We start from the raw sequence: 17,595 nt of genomic DNA, 5'->3' as shown, positions 1-17,595 counted from the left end.
GTCTGACCAGGGTCCTATACATCTGTAACATTACCTCTCGGCTCTTCAGTTCAATCCCATAATTGATGAAGGCCAATGCATGATATGCCTTCTTAACCACAGGGTCAACCTGCGTGGCAGCTTTGAGTGTTCTGTGGACTCGGACCCCAAGATCCCTTTGGTCCTCCACACTGCCAAGAGTCTTACTATTAATGCTATATTCTGCCATCATATTTGACCTACCAAAATAAACCACCTCATACTTATCTGGGTAGAACTCCATCTGCCACTTCTCAGCCCAGTTTTGCATCCTATCACTGTTCAGTTGTAACCTCTGACAGCCCTCCACTCTATCCACAACTCCCCCAACCATTGTGTCATTAGCAAATTTATTAACCCATCCCTCCAATTCCTCATTCATGAGGAATTCTGCAGATGCTGGAAATTCAAGCAACACACATCAAAGTTGCTGCCTGGCCTGCTGCGTTCACCAGCAACTTTGATGTGTGTTCCTCCACTTCCTCAACCAGGTCATTTATAAAATTCACAAAGAGTAGGGGTCCCAGAACAGATCCCTGAGGCACACCACTGGTCACCAGCCTCCATGCAGAATATGACCCGTCTACAACCCCTCTTTGCCTTCTGTGGACAAGCCAGTTCTGGATCCACAAAACAATGTCCCCTTGGATCCCATGCCCTCTTACTTTCTCAATAAGTCTTGCATGGGGTACCTTATCAAATGCCTTGCTAAAATCCATATATACTACATCTACAGCTCTACCTTCATCAATGTGCTTAGTCACATCCTCAAAAAATTCAATCAGGCTCGTAAGGCACGACCTGCCTTTGACAAAGCCATGCTGACTATTCCTAATCATATTATGCCTCTCCAAATGTTCATAAATTCTGCCTCTCAGGAACTTCTCCATCAACTTACCAACAACTGAAGTAAGGCTCACTGGCCTATAATTTCCTGGGCTATCCCTACTCCCTTTCTTGAATAATGGAACAACATCCACAACCCTCCAATCCTCCGGAACCCCTCCCGTCCTCATTGATGATGCAAAGATCATTGCCAGAGGCTCAGCAATCTCCTCCCTCGCTTCCCACAGAAGCCTGGGGTGTATTTCATCCGGTCCCAGTGACTTATTCAACTTGATGCTTTTCAAAAGCACTGGCACATCTCCCTTTCTTAATATCTACATTCTCAAGCTTTTCAGTCCATGCAAGTCATCACTACAATCGTCAAGATCCTTTTCCATAGAGAATGCTGAAGCAAAATATTCATTGAGTACCTCCGTTATTTCCTTTGGTTCCATACACACCTCTCTATTGTCACACTTGATTGGTCCTATTCTCTTACGTCTTATCCTCTTGCTCTTCACGTACTTGTAGAATGCCTTGGGGTTTTCCTTAATCCTGTCTGCCAAGGCCTCCTCATGGCCCCTTCTAGCTCTCCTAATTTCATTCTTCCTGCTAGGCTTATAATCTTCCAGATTCATATCATTACCCAGTTTTTTTAACCTTTTGTAAGCTCTTCTTTTCTTCTTGACTAGATTTACAACAGGCTTTGTACACCACGAATCTTGTACCCTACCGGCCTTTCCATGTCGCACTGGAACGTACCTACTCAGAACCCCACGCAAATATCCCCTGAACATTTGCCATATTTCTTCCGTACGTTGCCCTGAGAACATCTGTTTCCTATTTATGCTTCCAAGTTCCTGCCTGATAGCCTCGTATTTCCCCTTACTCCAATTAAATGTCTCCCTAACTTGTCTGTTCCTATCCCTCTCCAATGCTATGGTAAGGGAGATAGAATTATGATCACTATCTCCAAAATGCTCTCCCGCTGAGAGACCTGACACCTGACCGGGTTCATTTCCCAATACCAAATCAAGTACAGCCTCTCCTCTTGTAGGTTTATCTACATCTTGTGTCAAGAAACCTTCTTGAACACACCTAACAAACTCCACCCCTCACTCGAGGGAGATGCCAATCAATATTTGGGAAATTAAAATCTCCTACCACAGCAACCCTGTTATTATTACTCCATTCCAGGATTTGTCTCCCTATCTGCTCCTCAATGTCCCTGTTACTATTGCATGGTCTATAAAAAAACACCCAGTAGAGTTATTAACCCCTTCCTATTCCTAACTTCCACCCACAGAGACTCCATAGACAACCCCTCCATGACTCCCTCCTTTTCTGCAGCCGTGACACTATCTCTGATCAACAGTGCCACACCCCCACCTCTTTTGCCTCCCTCCCTGTCCTTTCTGAAACAGCTAAAGCCTGGCACTTGAAGTAGCTATTCCTGCCCCTGCACCATCCAAGTCTCTGTAATGACCACAACATCATAGCTCCAAGTGCTGATCCACACTCTAAGCTCATCTGCTTTATTCATGATACTCCTCGCATTAAAATAGACACTTCTCAAACCAAGCACGTCCCTTCTCTATCACCTGCCTATCCTCCCTTTCACACTGTCTCCAAGCTTTCTCTATTTGTGAGCCAACCTCCCTTTCCTCCGTCACTTCAGTTCAGTTCCCACCCCCCAGCAATTCTAGTTTAAACTCTTCCCAATAGCCTTGGCAAACCTTCCCACCAGGATATTGGTTCCTCTCGGATTCAAATGCAACTCATCCTTTTTGTACAGGTCACACATGCTCCAGGAGAGGTCCCAATGATCCAGAAATCTGAATCCCTGCTCCCTGCTCCAATCCCTCAGCCACGCATTTATCCTCCGCTGCATTCTATTCCTATACTCACTGTCAGGTCGCACAAGCCGTAATCCTGAGATTACTACCTTTGAGGTCCTGCTTCTCAACTTCTTTCCTAACTCCCTGTGGTCTTTTTTCAGGACCTCCTCCCTTTTCCTACCTATGTCGTTGGTACCAATATGTACCACAACCTCTGGCTGTTCTCCTTCCCACTTCAAGATATCATGAACGTGATCAGAAACATCCCAGACCCTGGCACCTGGGAGGCAAACTACCATCCTCGTTTCTTTCCTGCATCCACAGAATCACCTATCTGACACCTTAACTATAGAGTCCCCTTTCACTGCTGCCATCCTCTTCCTTTCCCCACCCATCTGAGCCACAGGGCCAGATTCTGTGCCAGAGGCACGACCACTGTTGCTTCCCCCAGGTAGGCTATCCCCCACAACAGTACTCAAGCAGGAATACTTATTGTTAAGGGGGACTGCCACTGGGATACTCTCTAGTACCTGCTTCTTGCCCTTCCCTCTTCTGACTGTTACTCACTTCTCTGTCTCCTGTGGCCCCGGTGTGACTACCTGCCTATAGCTCCTCTCTATCACCTCCTCACTCTCCCTGACCAGACGAAGGTCATCAAGCTGCAGCTCCAGTTCCCTAACGCGATCCCTAAGGAGCTGCAGCTCGACACACCTGGTGCAGATGTGATCCACTACTTTTTCTATACTTATCCATTCAAAGGCATTGGTGTGTCCATACCATACCAGGCCATGATGCAACCAGTCAATATACTCTCCACCATGCATCTAGAGAAGTTTGCCAAAATTCAAGATGTCATTTAGAAGCTTTGCAAACTTTGAAGAAAGTGGAGGTGCTGCCGTTCTTTTTTCATGCAGGACCCAGGACAGATCCTCTGAAATCATAACACAGAGGAACTTAAAGTTGCTGGCTATCTCATGCTGTGTGGGAGTTCATGAAGGTTCCTCCATGTTTTGATGGTCAAAGTGAGCATAGAAGGCATTGAGTTCACCTGGGAGTGAAGCCTTCTTGTCATTCTGTAGACTGTGATGTCATTCAAGCCCCACTACAGCAATTGAGTATCCTTCCATGATTCAAGAGAAGTCCAGAGATGACACTTCAGAATTGCACATTCTCCTAATCTCGGTCTTCTGCTATGGCTGCAGTAAGCAAATAGATGAGCAATAATTACCTAAAACTAAATGAAGATAAAATTGAAATGCTTTTGGTTGGTCCCAAAGCCAAAAGAGATAAATCTGGGAATTTGGCTTCCCTTGAAAAGTCAGAATAACAATCTCCCTCAAAAGATAACTGGCAGGTTAGCTGTTTTGAAATATGCCCCTAAACTGTGGAATTCAACACCTAAAATTATAAGGGATGCAGACCCAGTTGACACTTTTAAATGCCAGCGCAAAATTTATTTAACCTTGCTTTCAAATAGCATTGTTTTGCCTTTTACTTTCATGTTTATTTTTATTTTACTTACATGTTTGCACTTTATCCCATTGAAAAGCACCTTGAACTACATCATCTGTATGAAAAGTGCTCTATAATTAAGTTATTTTTATTAATCTGTCAAGTCCTTTTGCAGACTCCTTCTTCCTCAACAATACCTGTCCACCTATCTTTGTCTTGTCTGTGAATGGCTTCCTTGCATGGCAAGGTAAGAAGTGAGGAGTTTACTGATGATTACGTCATCTTTAATTCCATTTGCAATTCCCCCCACAAACATTCAGACATAGATTAATGTAATAACTAGTGGTAATTGCCTACCACTTATGTAGCACGAACATCTCCAACAAATCTAACCACCTGCTCTTGATATTTAAATAATATTACTATTACTGACTTCTGACTTTTCTCTTAGGCACCATTCCTTCATGGTTAACGGGCAGCCTGTTACGATGTGGACCTGGGTTATTTGAAGTTGGCTCAGAGCCGTTTTATCATCTATTTGATGGACAAGCTCTCCTTCACAAGTTTGATTTCAAGAATGGAGAAGTCACCTACTACCGGAGGTATAGTTCATTGCATAATTTTCCATTTTCAGTTCCTCTCCAGACAAAAGTGCAATTATTTCGTACAAATAGTAGTGTAATCATTTGGAGAGGACCTGAATAAATCTGAAGATAGAATGGAAATATTAAACATCACAAAATAAGGTCATCATTTCTAATTTTAAAAGAAATACAGCTTATTCTTTGGAACAAACTTACTTCGTGTTCTCATAATATTACCTTCATATTTTAACCAAGTTATGAAATTTGTACTGGGTGCACTTTTTAAAATTTTTAAAAAGTCTTTGTTGTTCTAACTGACTTAGCCAGGAAACATCTGGGATGATAACATGAGACAGAGGGGAATGTTGGTTTCCTCTGCTTCTAGTGGTTCAAACAGATGGTTCCTACATGGTGTTTACATGTGTAGTTTCTGAGGAGAATGGAGTTTTACTCATCTGTGATGTTTTTCATAATCAGTTTGGAGATGCACATGGATGAGGTTATGGAACCACTTCTGCTCTGGTTTCCTCCCAAGTTCCAAAGATGTACAGGTGGAAGTTAGTAAGTTATGGGCGTGCTAGGATGCTGCTGAAAGCCTAACGACACTTGTGGGATGCCCAAGCACATCCTAGGACTGTGCTTGTCATTAATGAAAGTGACATATTTCTCTGTGTGTTTCAAAGTACCCATGACAAATAATGCTATCTTATCTTATAATATAAGTTGGCACATCATCATGGGCCAAAGGGCCTGTACTGTAATCTTCTATGTTCCAATATTTTTACACCTGTAGAAAATAAAGAGATTAGCAACTTCATAAAAGAACTTGGAAATGCTTCAAATGGGTAAACCAGCATCACTAAGCTATAAATTAATCCTTACTTTTGCCAGGTTTTCACTTGCTCAGTTACAAAAGCATTTCTTCCTTGTATACATTTGATTATTTTCTGAGAAAATGCTCAGCAAGGTTTTTTTAGCCTGATCTACAGTGCTCATACAGTCTTGAGTGGCTGCCCTAAAGGAATTTTACCTTGTAGTTAGGTCCTCGCAAAGCATTCCAAGGAAACTCAAGCTGTTGATAAAATTGTAATCCAGTCTTGTATAATATGGCAAAATGTTTCAGGGAAAATAAAGGCGAAAAATGTGTGATCTGGCATTGATGGTTTATACATCTTTATGCTTTTCTCCTTTATACTGTGAGCTTAGAGCACCTTACTGCCATTACAGATTTAACATTATATTTATATGGACAATAATATCCACTCCATTCATAAGTCTCTTCTGAAATGTCTGTCCTCTCTCTCATTTTCAATGATCATATCGACATCCTGATTATTATTCAAACTTAGCTCATGGTTGTTACATCTTGATCCCATCCAGAGCCTCCTTTGCTTCTGGTTAAAATTTTCAGCAGCTGCTTTGCCCAAGTTACGGTGGGATGTGACATTTATCTGAGCCATCCTTCCTTGCCTTTGGCACTTTCTCTTTTCAAGGATTCGGTTCACGGAAAAAAAACTTTATTTTCTATTGACCTACAAGTCCCCACCATGAATATTCACACAAAATACTTTTACCTTGACAAGTAAGTAATTTCTCATTCTGACTGATTGATTACATAATCACAATAACAAGACTCTCTCCTCCAAGTTAACTTCTCTTGTTTTCCCCAAATGTGTCATTATATCTTAAGTCAGAATCAGAATCAGGTTTATTATCACTGGCATGTGACGTGAAATTTGTTAACTTAGCAGCAGCAGTTCAATGCAATACATAATCCAGCAGAGAAAAAAAATAATAAACAATAAAATAAAAATAATAGTAATAAAAAAGCAAGTAAATCAATTACATATATTGAAGAGATTTTTTTAAATGTGCAAAAACAGGAATACTGTATATTAAAAAAAAAGTGAGGTAGTGTCCAAGGATTCAGGAATCGAATGGCAGAGGGGAAGAAGCTGTTTCTGAATCGCTGAGTGTGTGCCTTCAAGCTTCTGTACCTCCTATCTGATGGTAACAGTGAGAAAAGGGCATGCCCTGGGTGCTGGGGGTCCTTGATAATGGAAGCTGCCTTTCTGAGACACCGCTCCCTAAAGATGTCCTGGGTACTTTGTAGGCTAGTACCCAAGATGGAGCTGACTAGATTTACAACCTTCTGCAGCTCCTTTCAGTCCTTTGCAGTAGCCCCTCCATACCAAACAGTGATGTAGCCTGTCAGAATTTCTCCACGGTACAACTATAGAAGTTTTTGAGTGTGCTTGTTGACATGCCAAATCTCTTCAAACTCCTTATAAAGTATAGCCACTGTCGTGCCTTCTTTATAACTACATCGATATGTTGGGACCAGGTTAAATCCTCAGAGATCTTGACACCCAGGAACTTGAAACTGCTCACTCTCTCCACTTCTGATCCCTCTATAAGAATTGGTATGTCGTCCTTCATCTTACTCTTCCTGAAGTCCACAATCAGCTCTTTCGTCTTACTGACATTGAGTGCCAGGTTGTTGCTGCGGTACCACTCCACTATTGGCATATCTCACTCCTGTACGCCCTCTCGTCACCACCTGAGATTCTACCAACAATGGCTGTATCATCGGCAAATTTATATAATCAGTCTTCATATAATCATTGAAACTCCTTCAACTTCTTCATCCATACTTACTCCATCCATGATCTTAACAACAAGACCATAACTACTTGCTTGAATTTCTCTTCATCCATATTCATAGACTTTAGTATACCCTTTGACAATGTCCCTCATTAAAAAAAGGAAATTGCCTTTTAAACTCACAAGAGAGCGTAGGCCATCAACTTTTTGCTGTTGATGTTTCTGTAGCAGGCAATTTCTTTTTTATGAGGCTGAGTTGCTAGCTCGACGCTCCACACAGTATGGGTGGAAAGCGTGCCTGGGGAGCTGGCTGGGTTCGAACTCGGGAGCCTCCGCTCCGAAGTCCGGCACTGATGCCACTACGCCACCAGCCGGCTGATGTCCCTCATGCCAGGGACTTATTCTTAAGTTACATGGCATCCATGGAAAATTGGTAGATTGGATTCAAAATGGACTTGGCTAGAGAAGACAAAGAAAACTGGTGAAAGGGTGTTTCTGTAAGTGTTGGAGAGGTTTGTGACCAGTGCTGTTCCACAAGGATCAGAGCTGGGATCTGTTGTTTGCAATGTATGTACATAATTGACAGAAAATGTAGGTAGATTGATAAGTTAGTCTGCAGATGCACAGAAGTTGGCAGAATTCTGGATAGTGAGGGAGATTGGCAAATGATATAGCAGAATAATAGATCACTTGGAAACGGGTGAGAAACAGCAGATGAGTTTAATCCTGACAAATGTAACGTGTTCAAAATAAATTCATTCTAGAAGTACATACATGTCACCATATACCACACTGAGATTCATTTTCTTGTGGGCATACTCAATAAATCCAATACTATAATAGAATTAATGAAAGCCCACACCAACAGGTCAGACAATCAATGCACAAAAGACAACAAACTGTACAAGTACAAAAAGAAAGAAAGAAAAAATATATATATATAAATAAATAATAAATATCGAAAATATGAGATGGAGAGTCCTTAAAAGTTAGTCCATAGGCTGTGGGAACAGTTCAGTGATGGGTCAAGTAAAGTTGAGTGAAGCTATCCCTTCTGGTTCAAGAGCCTGGTGGTTGAGAGGTATTAACTGTTCCTTAACCTGATGGAGTGAGTCTTGCAGCTCCAGTGCATTCCCCTGATGGCAAAGCAAGAAGAGAGCATGACCAAGGTGGTAGGGGTCCCTGATGATGGATACTGATTTCCTGCAACAACACTCTGTGTAGGCATGTTCAATAGTGGATAGGGCTTTACCTGTAATTGAGTGGGCCATACCCACTACCTTTTGCAGGATTTACCATTCAACGGCATTGGTTTTTCCATACCAGGCTTGTGATGCACCCAATCAATATACTCTCCACCACATATGCATTGAAGCTGGACAAAATTTTAGATGTCATGCCTAATCTTTGCAAACTTCTGAGGAAGTGGAAGTGCTGCCGTGCTTTCTTTATAATTGCACTTACATGCTGGACCCAGGACAGATCCTCTGAAATGACAACACTAAGGAATTTAAAGTTGCTGACCCTTTCCACTTCTGATCCCCCAAAGAGGACTGGCTCATGGACCTCCAGTTTCCTCCTCCTGATGCACTTGTGAAGTCAACCACAGGAGGAGAACATACAGTAAGTGATAAGACCCTTAGGATCATTGATGTACAGAGCAACTTTGGACTGAAATAGGTTCAGATAGCAAGGCAGGATCCTCTTACCCTTGCCTACCACCCCATCAGCCTCTGCGTCCAACACATTATCCTCTGCAACCTCCGCCATCTCTAAAGGGATCCTACCACTAAATATATCTATACCTCCACTCCACCCACACCCACTTTCCACAGGGATCACTCCCTCCACGATTCCCTTGTCCATTCATCCCTCCCCACTAATCTCCCTCCCAGCATGTATCCCTGCAAGATGCCCAAGTGCTACACCTGCCCATACACCTCCCCCATCGCCTCCATTCAGGGCCCCAGGCAGTCCTTCCAGGTGAGGCAACACTTCACCTGCAAATCTCTATTGTGTCCAGTGCACCTGATGTGGCCTCCTCTACATCGGAGAGGCCTGTCGTAAATTGGGGGACTGCTTCATCCAGTGTCTCTACTCCGCATGTCATGAGCGGGACTTACCAGTGGCCAAACGTTTTAATTCTAATTCCCATTCCCTTGTGCCAAAATGAGGCCACCCAAAGAGTATTCCATCTGGGAAGTTTCCAACCTGATGGCATGAACATCAATTTCTCCTTCTGCTAAGCAAATTCTATCCCCCACCACCCGTTCCCCATTTTGACCTTTTACCTCTTCTCACCTGCCTATGATTTCCCACTGGGTCCCCTCCTCCTTCTCTTTCTCCTATGGTCCATTCTCCTCTCCTATCAGATTCCTTCTTCTGCAGCCCTTGATCGTTCCTACCCACCTGGCTTCACATATCGCCTACCAGCTAGCCTTCTTCCCCTCCCCTTCTGGCACCTTCCCCCAGCTCCTCAATTCTGAAGAAGGGTCTCAGCCCGAAATGTTGACTATCTATTCATTCCATTGATGCTGCCTGACCCGCTGAGTTCCTCCTGCATTTTGTGTGTGTTGCAGAGGGAAGTGTGTTTACTTCAGACAGAGTTGCAGCAACTTCTCCTTCTGCAGTCCAAGGGAGTGGATGTGAGGAAGGAGTTATGAGAGCTGAAAAGTTGGCAGGCTCAGAGCTTCCAAGATCATCTTCTGTTCCAAGATCCAGACTAAAGCAGGATGAGACGTGCTCACGCTTCTTCAAAAAGTTTCAAGGGGAAGCTCTGTGATCCTCAGCCTATGATTACATATACCTACTTCAATAATAAATTTACTTAGAACTTTGAATGCACAAACTTAATCTGAAAAATAAAATTTGGTGAAATTATTATTTATCAGGAAAAACTTTTTTATTTTGCAGATTTATTCAAACTGATGCCTATGTGAGGGCAATGACTGAGAAGCGAATTGTGATCACTGAATTTGGTACTTTTGCTTACCCTGATCCATGCAAGAACATCTTCTCCAGGTTACAAAAATATGTGTTACAATTTAAATAAGAATGCCCGTATGTCACAGAATTAGCTCTATGTATTTCTTGTATTATTGAATCTTTTTGTTTAATGCATTTCCATTTCTAAGTTACCAAAACCAAACAAGCTGAAAAGTTGAAGAGTTATTTTTTATATCAATTCATGCTCTGTTAACTACAAATACATCATGCAACCAAAACACATAACGAACTGGAATAAGAAAAGCAATTTTGATCTATCAAGTTTCTTCAGTAGAGCCTTTTTTGAAACTGATCAATATGGTAACTTAAAATAATGTCACTTACGCATTTACATCATTAGTGTAATTAATTTTTAATATTAGAACGTTTTGCCTTTCAAAATACTTATTCATTGCCAATATTAGCCAAGAGACCTGCATTGCTTTGCACCCGTGTTTTCCCTTCCTTTTATGATTTCAATGCAAGGTCACTGTTTGGTCTCCTTATTTTGCAACTACTTTAGTTATCCTTTCTTTTGTAGTCTACCTCTGCATCGCTGGGTCTTGCTTATAGATAACCATGCTGATTGTAATTGTTCCACAAAAAGCAACTCCCCTTCACACCCCATCCCTTATTTATTTGTTTTATATTTTTTTTATCTTTTTCCCCCTTTTCTTTTTCTCTCTGTTTTCTCCCTCTGTCCCTCTCACTACAACTCCTTGCCTGCTCTCCACCCTCCAGGCTCCCCTGCCCCTTCTCTTTCTCCCCAGGCTTCCCGTCCCATGATCCTCTCCCTTCTCCAGCTCTTGGCTCCATCCCTCCCCTCCTGTCTTCTCCTATCATTTCGGATCTCCCCCTCCCCCTCCCACTTTCAAATCTCTTACTAGCTCTTCTTTCAGTTAGTCCTGACGAAGGGTCCCAGCCCGAAACATCGACTTCCTATAGATGCTGCCTGGCCTGCTGCGTTCACCAGTGTTTTTTGTGTGTGTTGCATCAATAGTAACGTTTTTATTGCCCTTCCTTTCCCACTGTGTAGCAGTAATTACACTGTAAGTATTCACTGGCTAAAAAGCAGTTTGGATACTGAGGTCATAAGACCCACCAAGGTACAAAGGTTTTCTTTTTTATCACCCAACATTACTTTTGATCTTAATTGTGCTTGGTTCAATCTGTAGTCATTATAAAAGACAATTTCCCCAAGGAAGCTACATCTTCCATGAATCAAAACTAGTATTTTTTGAACAATAAGTAACTGAGCTCGTATGGGTTAGTTAACAGTGCTCTTTGTGATATAATACACCAGAAACTCCATAGGACTTTAGGATTTAGGATTTTCCTTCTAACTAAAGTGAAAGATGGTAACTAACATATCAAAATAATGTACAAAATCAAAACATTTATTTATCTACAAACAGCACTATAGATACAGTAAATAAAACCACTTAAGTAGCAGCATGCTCACATAATATTAAAGAGTTGGGAATTTCCGTTGTTGTTTCTGGTAGCTTTTGATCAAATCTCCACAGACACCTGTAGAATGACATGAAAGTTGTGCCATGAAATTGAGCTCTCATCCTGAACACTGATGGTTACTTGCTCCCAACCGGCCACGTGAAACTGCTACCTGGAGTCCCAGCTAATTTTAAACCCATCTCCTGTCTCACCTCAGCCTGGTGCTTTCATATGGAGCCTGGTAAGCCGAAGGAGGAAGAGGGCCACGTAGCAAATTTACAGTTAATTTTGTTTTCTGCTCATCTGTAAAAGATCTTAGCTGAAGTGTTCAATGGGAAAGTTATTGTGGACTGTAAGGATTCTATCTACCTTTTCATCTTCTTTGAGTTTTTATGGCAGTTGGCATCCACATTGTTGCATTACTGCCATCATTACAGCATTCTCTCTGCCTCAGGGTTACTAGTTGCCTAGATTCCTATTGTACTAGGTCACTGTTAAAATTCACACATCTTGACTGCATTCGACATCACCGGATATGCATGTTAATAGGCCTTATACCTTCTATGAATGGCAAAACACCTTTATTTCACAGTTATCAAGTAAATGCAGAGCACAATTTAAAAATAAACTACTTTTTATAACAAATAAACTCTTCTTGGGCTTCCAGCTGGGTACAGGTATCAATTATAACTAATGGTATTTAAAGACTAGACATGCCCAGGCATCATCCCTGAAGAAGATGGCAAAGATTGTCATTGAAAAGTTAGTTATAATTGAAACTTGTACCCGCCTGGAAGCCCAAGAAGAGTTTATTTGTCATATACGCCCGGAAAGCGCTAGATCCTTTTTCACATTTTTGTAGTTTGAAAACATGATCTCATTTTTGCCGTTGTCTGTCATTAAGGAAACAGAAACTAGAGCCTCCTACTGAAACAGAAAAGCTAATTTTATACAGAGCTGAAAAAATGATTGTCCAAGAGCACATATTATCAATTACCTTCATTATGAAATAAACTGGATATATTGAAATTTATGTATTAAACTATATTTTTAAAACTATTATAATACCTAACAATTCTCACAAAATAAGTATTGTCCCAAGTCGTCTTTCTACTTTTTATGTGTGCGCCCAGAGAACTATTCTTATAATAGAAATTAAGATGAATAGTATATAGTACAGAATTTTTCAATCATGTTCTTTTGCTGCCTTTTTTTTATTTCTCCTTATTTTAGGTTTTTCTCCTATTTTGAAGGAGTAGAAATTACTGATAATGCGCTGGTAAATGTTTATCCAATTGGAGAAGACTTCTATGCCTGTACTGAAACAAACTACATTACAAAAGTCAATCCAGAGACACTGGAAACGATACAAAAGGTCATTAACTGCTATATGTAATGCATTTATTATTGGTTGTTTAAAGAGTTTTGTCACATCAAATGGTGATAAATACTGTTAGAATTCTATGCTTAATTATTAAAATGTAGCACTGTAAATTGGATGATCAAAGTGTGGTTTTAACCCATAGAACATAGAACAAGCCCTTTGTCCCATAATGTCTGCGTAGAGTATACTAACAGATTAAGCTAATCCCTTCTGTTAACATGTGATCCATATCCCTCCATTCCCTGAATATTTATGTGCCTATCTAAAAGCCTCTTAAATGCTACTATTATATCTGCTTCCACCACCACCTGTGGGAGTGTATTCCAGGCACCTAAAATTCTGAGTAAATCATTTACTATCAAAGTATGTAAACAACATACAACCTTGAGTTTCATCTTCTTGCAGGCACCCACAAAGCAAAGAAACACAATTGAATCCATGGAAAACCACACACAACAAAGACTGACAAATATCCAATGTGCAGAACTACTCTGCAGAAAAAAAATCTTGCCCTATACATCTGTTTTAAACTTGCTCACTCTCACCTTAAAGTTATGGCCTCTAGTACTGTATATGCGTCTTAAATCATCCCATCAGCTGAAGTATGCCAATGACCTTTGTCAGCACAACTTGAGATGTGTGAACTTGTTCCTTTTATTTTTAGGAAGCAGGGTTCAGATTCAGCCGAGATGGATACCCAAATGATCCTAAACCAAACACCACAAGCTTTAGTTTGTGTAGTCATGTGCAAGTTTGCTTGTCCAAGCCAAACACAATTTCTGATGCGTAGTGTCTCATGGTATAAAGCTTTCTGCATGGTTATAAAGAACAGCATGTTGCTAACATTGATACATTTCTCTTTTTGATATTGTACTACCCTCTCAATGAGAACAATAGCTATACTCTCTTTGAGAGATGAACAGTTTTGTACTTTGCTATTGTAGGAGCCATCCTGGCTTTCAGCTTTCTCCTGGAAAACATTTTCCTGAAACGTGCACAGTAATATCTAGTTAAGCATAACCATAAACAAATGATGGAATAATATTTAAAGAATTTGAGGTTTACAACAAAATAATACAAATTTTTAATAATAAAATTTCTAAGATAGTATTAAAGGAAAAGATTTATGTTATTGAAAATATATTGAAGAAATAAATGGGCAGACTATTATTTAGATGTGGAGAGAATTCAAAATGCAGAGATGCAAAGAGACTTGGCAAGATACCCTAAACGTTAACCTCCAGGTTGAGTCAGTTGTGAAGAAGGCAAATGCAATGTTGGCATTCATTTCTAGAAGTATAGAATATAAGAGCAGGGCTGTGATGTTGAGGCTCTATAAGGCACTTGTGTGACCATACTTGGAGTATTGTGTGTAGTTTTGGACTCCTTATTTTAGAAAGGATATGCTGACATTGAAGAGAGTTCAGAGAAGATTCATGAGAATGATTCCAGGAATGAAAGGATTACCATATGAGGAACGTCTCGCAGCTATTCCCTGGAGTTCAGGAGAATGCGGGGGGATCTCATAGAAACATTCCAAATGTTGAAAGGCCTGAACAGATTAGATATGGCAAAGTTATTTCCCATGGTCGGGGATTCTAGGACAAGAGGATTTCAGGACTTCAGGATTGAACGACGTCCTTTTAGAACTGAGATGTGGAGAAATTACTTTAGTCAGAGGGTGGTAAATCTGTGGAATTCGTTGCCATGAGCAGCTGTGAAGGCCAAGTCACTGGGCGTATTTAAGGTAGAAATAGATAGGTTCTTGATTAGCCAGAGCATCAAAGGGTATGGGGTGAAAGCAGGGGAGTGGGGATGACTGGATGAAGTGCATCAGCCCATGATTTAATGGTGGAGCAGACTCGATGGGCCAAATGGCCTACTTCTGCTCCTATATCTTATGGTCTTATGGTCCAAAGGCCCAATGATGTTTGAGGCATTGAAGTATTTTCAAATTTGGCAAATTAGGATAAAAATATTGATACAGAAAGAGAAGGTAGAGATGAGAAATATCATGGACAAGTAAAAATACACTGCAAATGTTTATATGGATTTGTAAAAAAGGTAAAGATTACGTAAGTTTGTGCGAGTTCCTTACAAAGTGAGACAGGAAGGCTTACATTTGGGAGTAGAAAAAAAGCAGCAAAATTAAATCAAATATTTTGAGTCAGTCATCAGTAAGAAAACGTTAAAAAACCCTTGGAAACATTTGTGAATGACAGCCTGGGTGGAAGTGAGGAGATGAAAGAAATGACCATAAATGATTGTTATTCCAAATATTTTTATTACCTGAAGTTAATTAATCCCAAGAACCTGGCTACCTGAATTTCAAAGTTTTTAAAGAACTGGCAACTGAGATGGTGAAAGGTTCCACAGATTGGAAAACAGCAAATGCAACTACAAATGGTTAAGAAAGGAGGGAAGACAAACAGAAAGCTGCACACTAGTTAGTAGACAACACATATTGGAATCTTGTTTTACAGAAAATAACAATAGGATTTGTCAGAATTAGACTAGATTTAGAAAAAGGAAATTGTGTTTCACAGGTGTTATTGGTTTGATAATATAACTAGTAGAAAATACAAGTGGCACCAATATATGTGGTGCATTTGGACTTCAAAATAGCCTACAAAAGGTGGCTAAAGACCAAAAGCGCATGCAAGTTTCTGATAAGTTACTGAATTGAGATTTGGTTAACAAACAGAAAAAAAAGTCTTAACAGACAGAGAAGGGCAGATGGGGAGGTGTTGAAGTGCTACAAGGATCAGTCTAGAGTCCAGCTGGTCACAATAGTTTGGTCGAAACAAACAAAAGCAAAACAGCTAAGTTTCTGATAGAAAGCTGGGTGCCTATGTAATATGAGGGGTGGCATCAGGGGAAATAGACTGAGCAGGGAAGTGATAGTTTAAAAAGAAGTTGCAGAGATGTTTTTCAAAATGATTGAGACATTTAAGGCATTGGTATTTAAAGTAACCTCAATGTCCCAATACATGAATCACCAAAATTAACTCAAGCATTTGGGGAAGCACAAGAATAATTGACCTTTATTACAGTAGGTTTGGAGTTCGTTTGTAAAGACATCTTGTTGCTGACATAGAGAACCCTGGTGAGACTTTACTTGGAATATTGTGTACAGGAATGGTCTCCCTGCCCAAGAAGCTACTTGTGATAGATGGAGCAAAATGTTTTTTTTGTTTTTTATTATTAGTGATATAATACAGAGTAGGCCACACCATCCCAGCAACTCCAACAACCCCAATTTAACCCTAACCTAATCACGGGACAATTTACATTGGCCAATGAACCTACCCCAAACATTTTTGAACTGTGGGCGGAAACTGGAGCAGCCGGGGAAAATCCACGCATTCCCCGGGGAGGATATACAGACACTCCTTACAGAACAGTGCCGGAACTGAACTCACCAGAGATCTACGCTGTGAGGACAGATGGTTAGATTTTTGTATATCTAAGCTAATCAAGAGATATGGGAATACTGAAGGAATATTGCAGTAAGGTTAAGGGTCATGATCTTATCAGATGGCAGAGGATGGACAAGGTGAGACTTTTTCTCATTCTCCTACAGGTCCGTAACCTTAATGTGCATACATCTAGGTCACTACTGAATTGCTTCTACATTTTATTTAACCCAGACTTTAACAAGTGTGACTCATTCCTAGTCTCCTAAATTCATTAGGTCAACCAAGATTAAGAACCATTCCGAGAAAGCAAAGAGCACTTGGCCTTTAGTAATTCTCTTTAGCGATACTAAATATGAATGCACATTTGTCCTTTGTACGTGTTATTTGTATAAGAAGTTCTCCTTACTGACTTAAAAGTATTTCCACAGTCTTATTTTAATAGTAAGGCCACAGTCAGTCCATGTGGACAACAACACCCATTACACTGAACACTGGTGCTCCCCAAGGCTGTGTGCTTGGCCCACTGCTGACACATGACTGTCTCACAGCATCCAACTCAAACCGTGTCATTAAGTTTGCAGATGGCACAACAGTGGTTGCCCTGATCAAGAACGATGACGAGACGAAGTATAGAGAGGAAGTGGAGCGGCTGCTGGATTGGTGTGAGAAGAACAAACTAAGTCTGAACATGGAGAAGATAAAGGAAATCATTGTGGACCTCAGGAAGGTGCAGACAAACCATCCCCCTCTGAGAATACATGGCTTCTCCAAAGGGAGAGCCAAGTGCACTAAGTTCCTGGGGGTTCACATCATGGATGACCTTACCTGGTCCCTTAATATCACCTCATTGAACAAGATGGCACAGCAGTGCCTCTGTTTCCTAAGATTGAGGCAAGCAAGACTCCTCCCCACCCACCCCCCACCATCTTAACTGCGTTTTACATGAACACCATTGAGAGTGTCCTGACAAGTTGCATCTCCATCTGGTATGGGAGCAGTCGAGCATCGGATCAGAAGACCCTACAAAGGACTGT

General features: G+C 40.9%; 1 protein-coding gene across 2 annotated transcripts in view; it reads left to right on the top strand.

Annotated features, from left to right (window-relative positions):
• LOC134355176 (retinoid isomerohydrolase-like) overlaps positions 1-17,595 on the top strand; it is a 42,551-nt gene that overhangs the window by 5,348 nt on the left and 19,608 nt on the right. For both annotated transcript variants that reach the window (XM_063064964.1, XM_063064963.1), the window contains exons 3-5: positions 4,585-4,735; positions 10,235-10,342; positions 12,992-13,133. In XM_063064964.1, coding sequence (XP_062921034.1) covers positions 4,585-4,735; positions 10,235-10,342; positions 12,992-13,133 — 401 coding nt within the window. The remainder of the gene's footprint in view (positions 1-4,584; positions 4,736-10,234; positions 10,343-12,991; positions 13,134-17,595) is intronic.

This window comes from Mobula hypostoma, chromosome 12 (genome assembly GCF_963921235.1).
Source record: "Mobula hypostoma chromosome 12, sMobHyp1.1, whole genome shotgun sequence".
NCBI classification, from domain to species: Eukaryota; Metazoa; Chordata; class Chondrichthyes; order Myliobatiformes; family Myliobatidae; genus Mobula; species Mobula hypostoma.
This window is presented reverse-complemented; position numbering and strand designations above follow the sequence as displayed.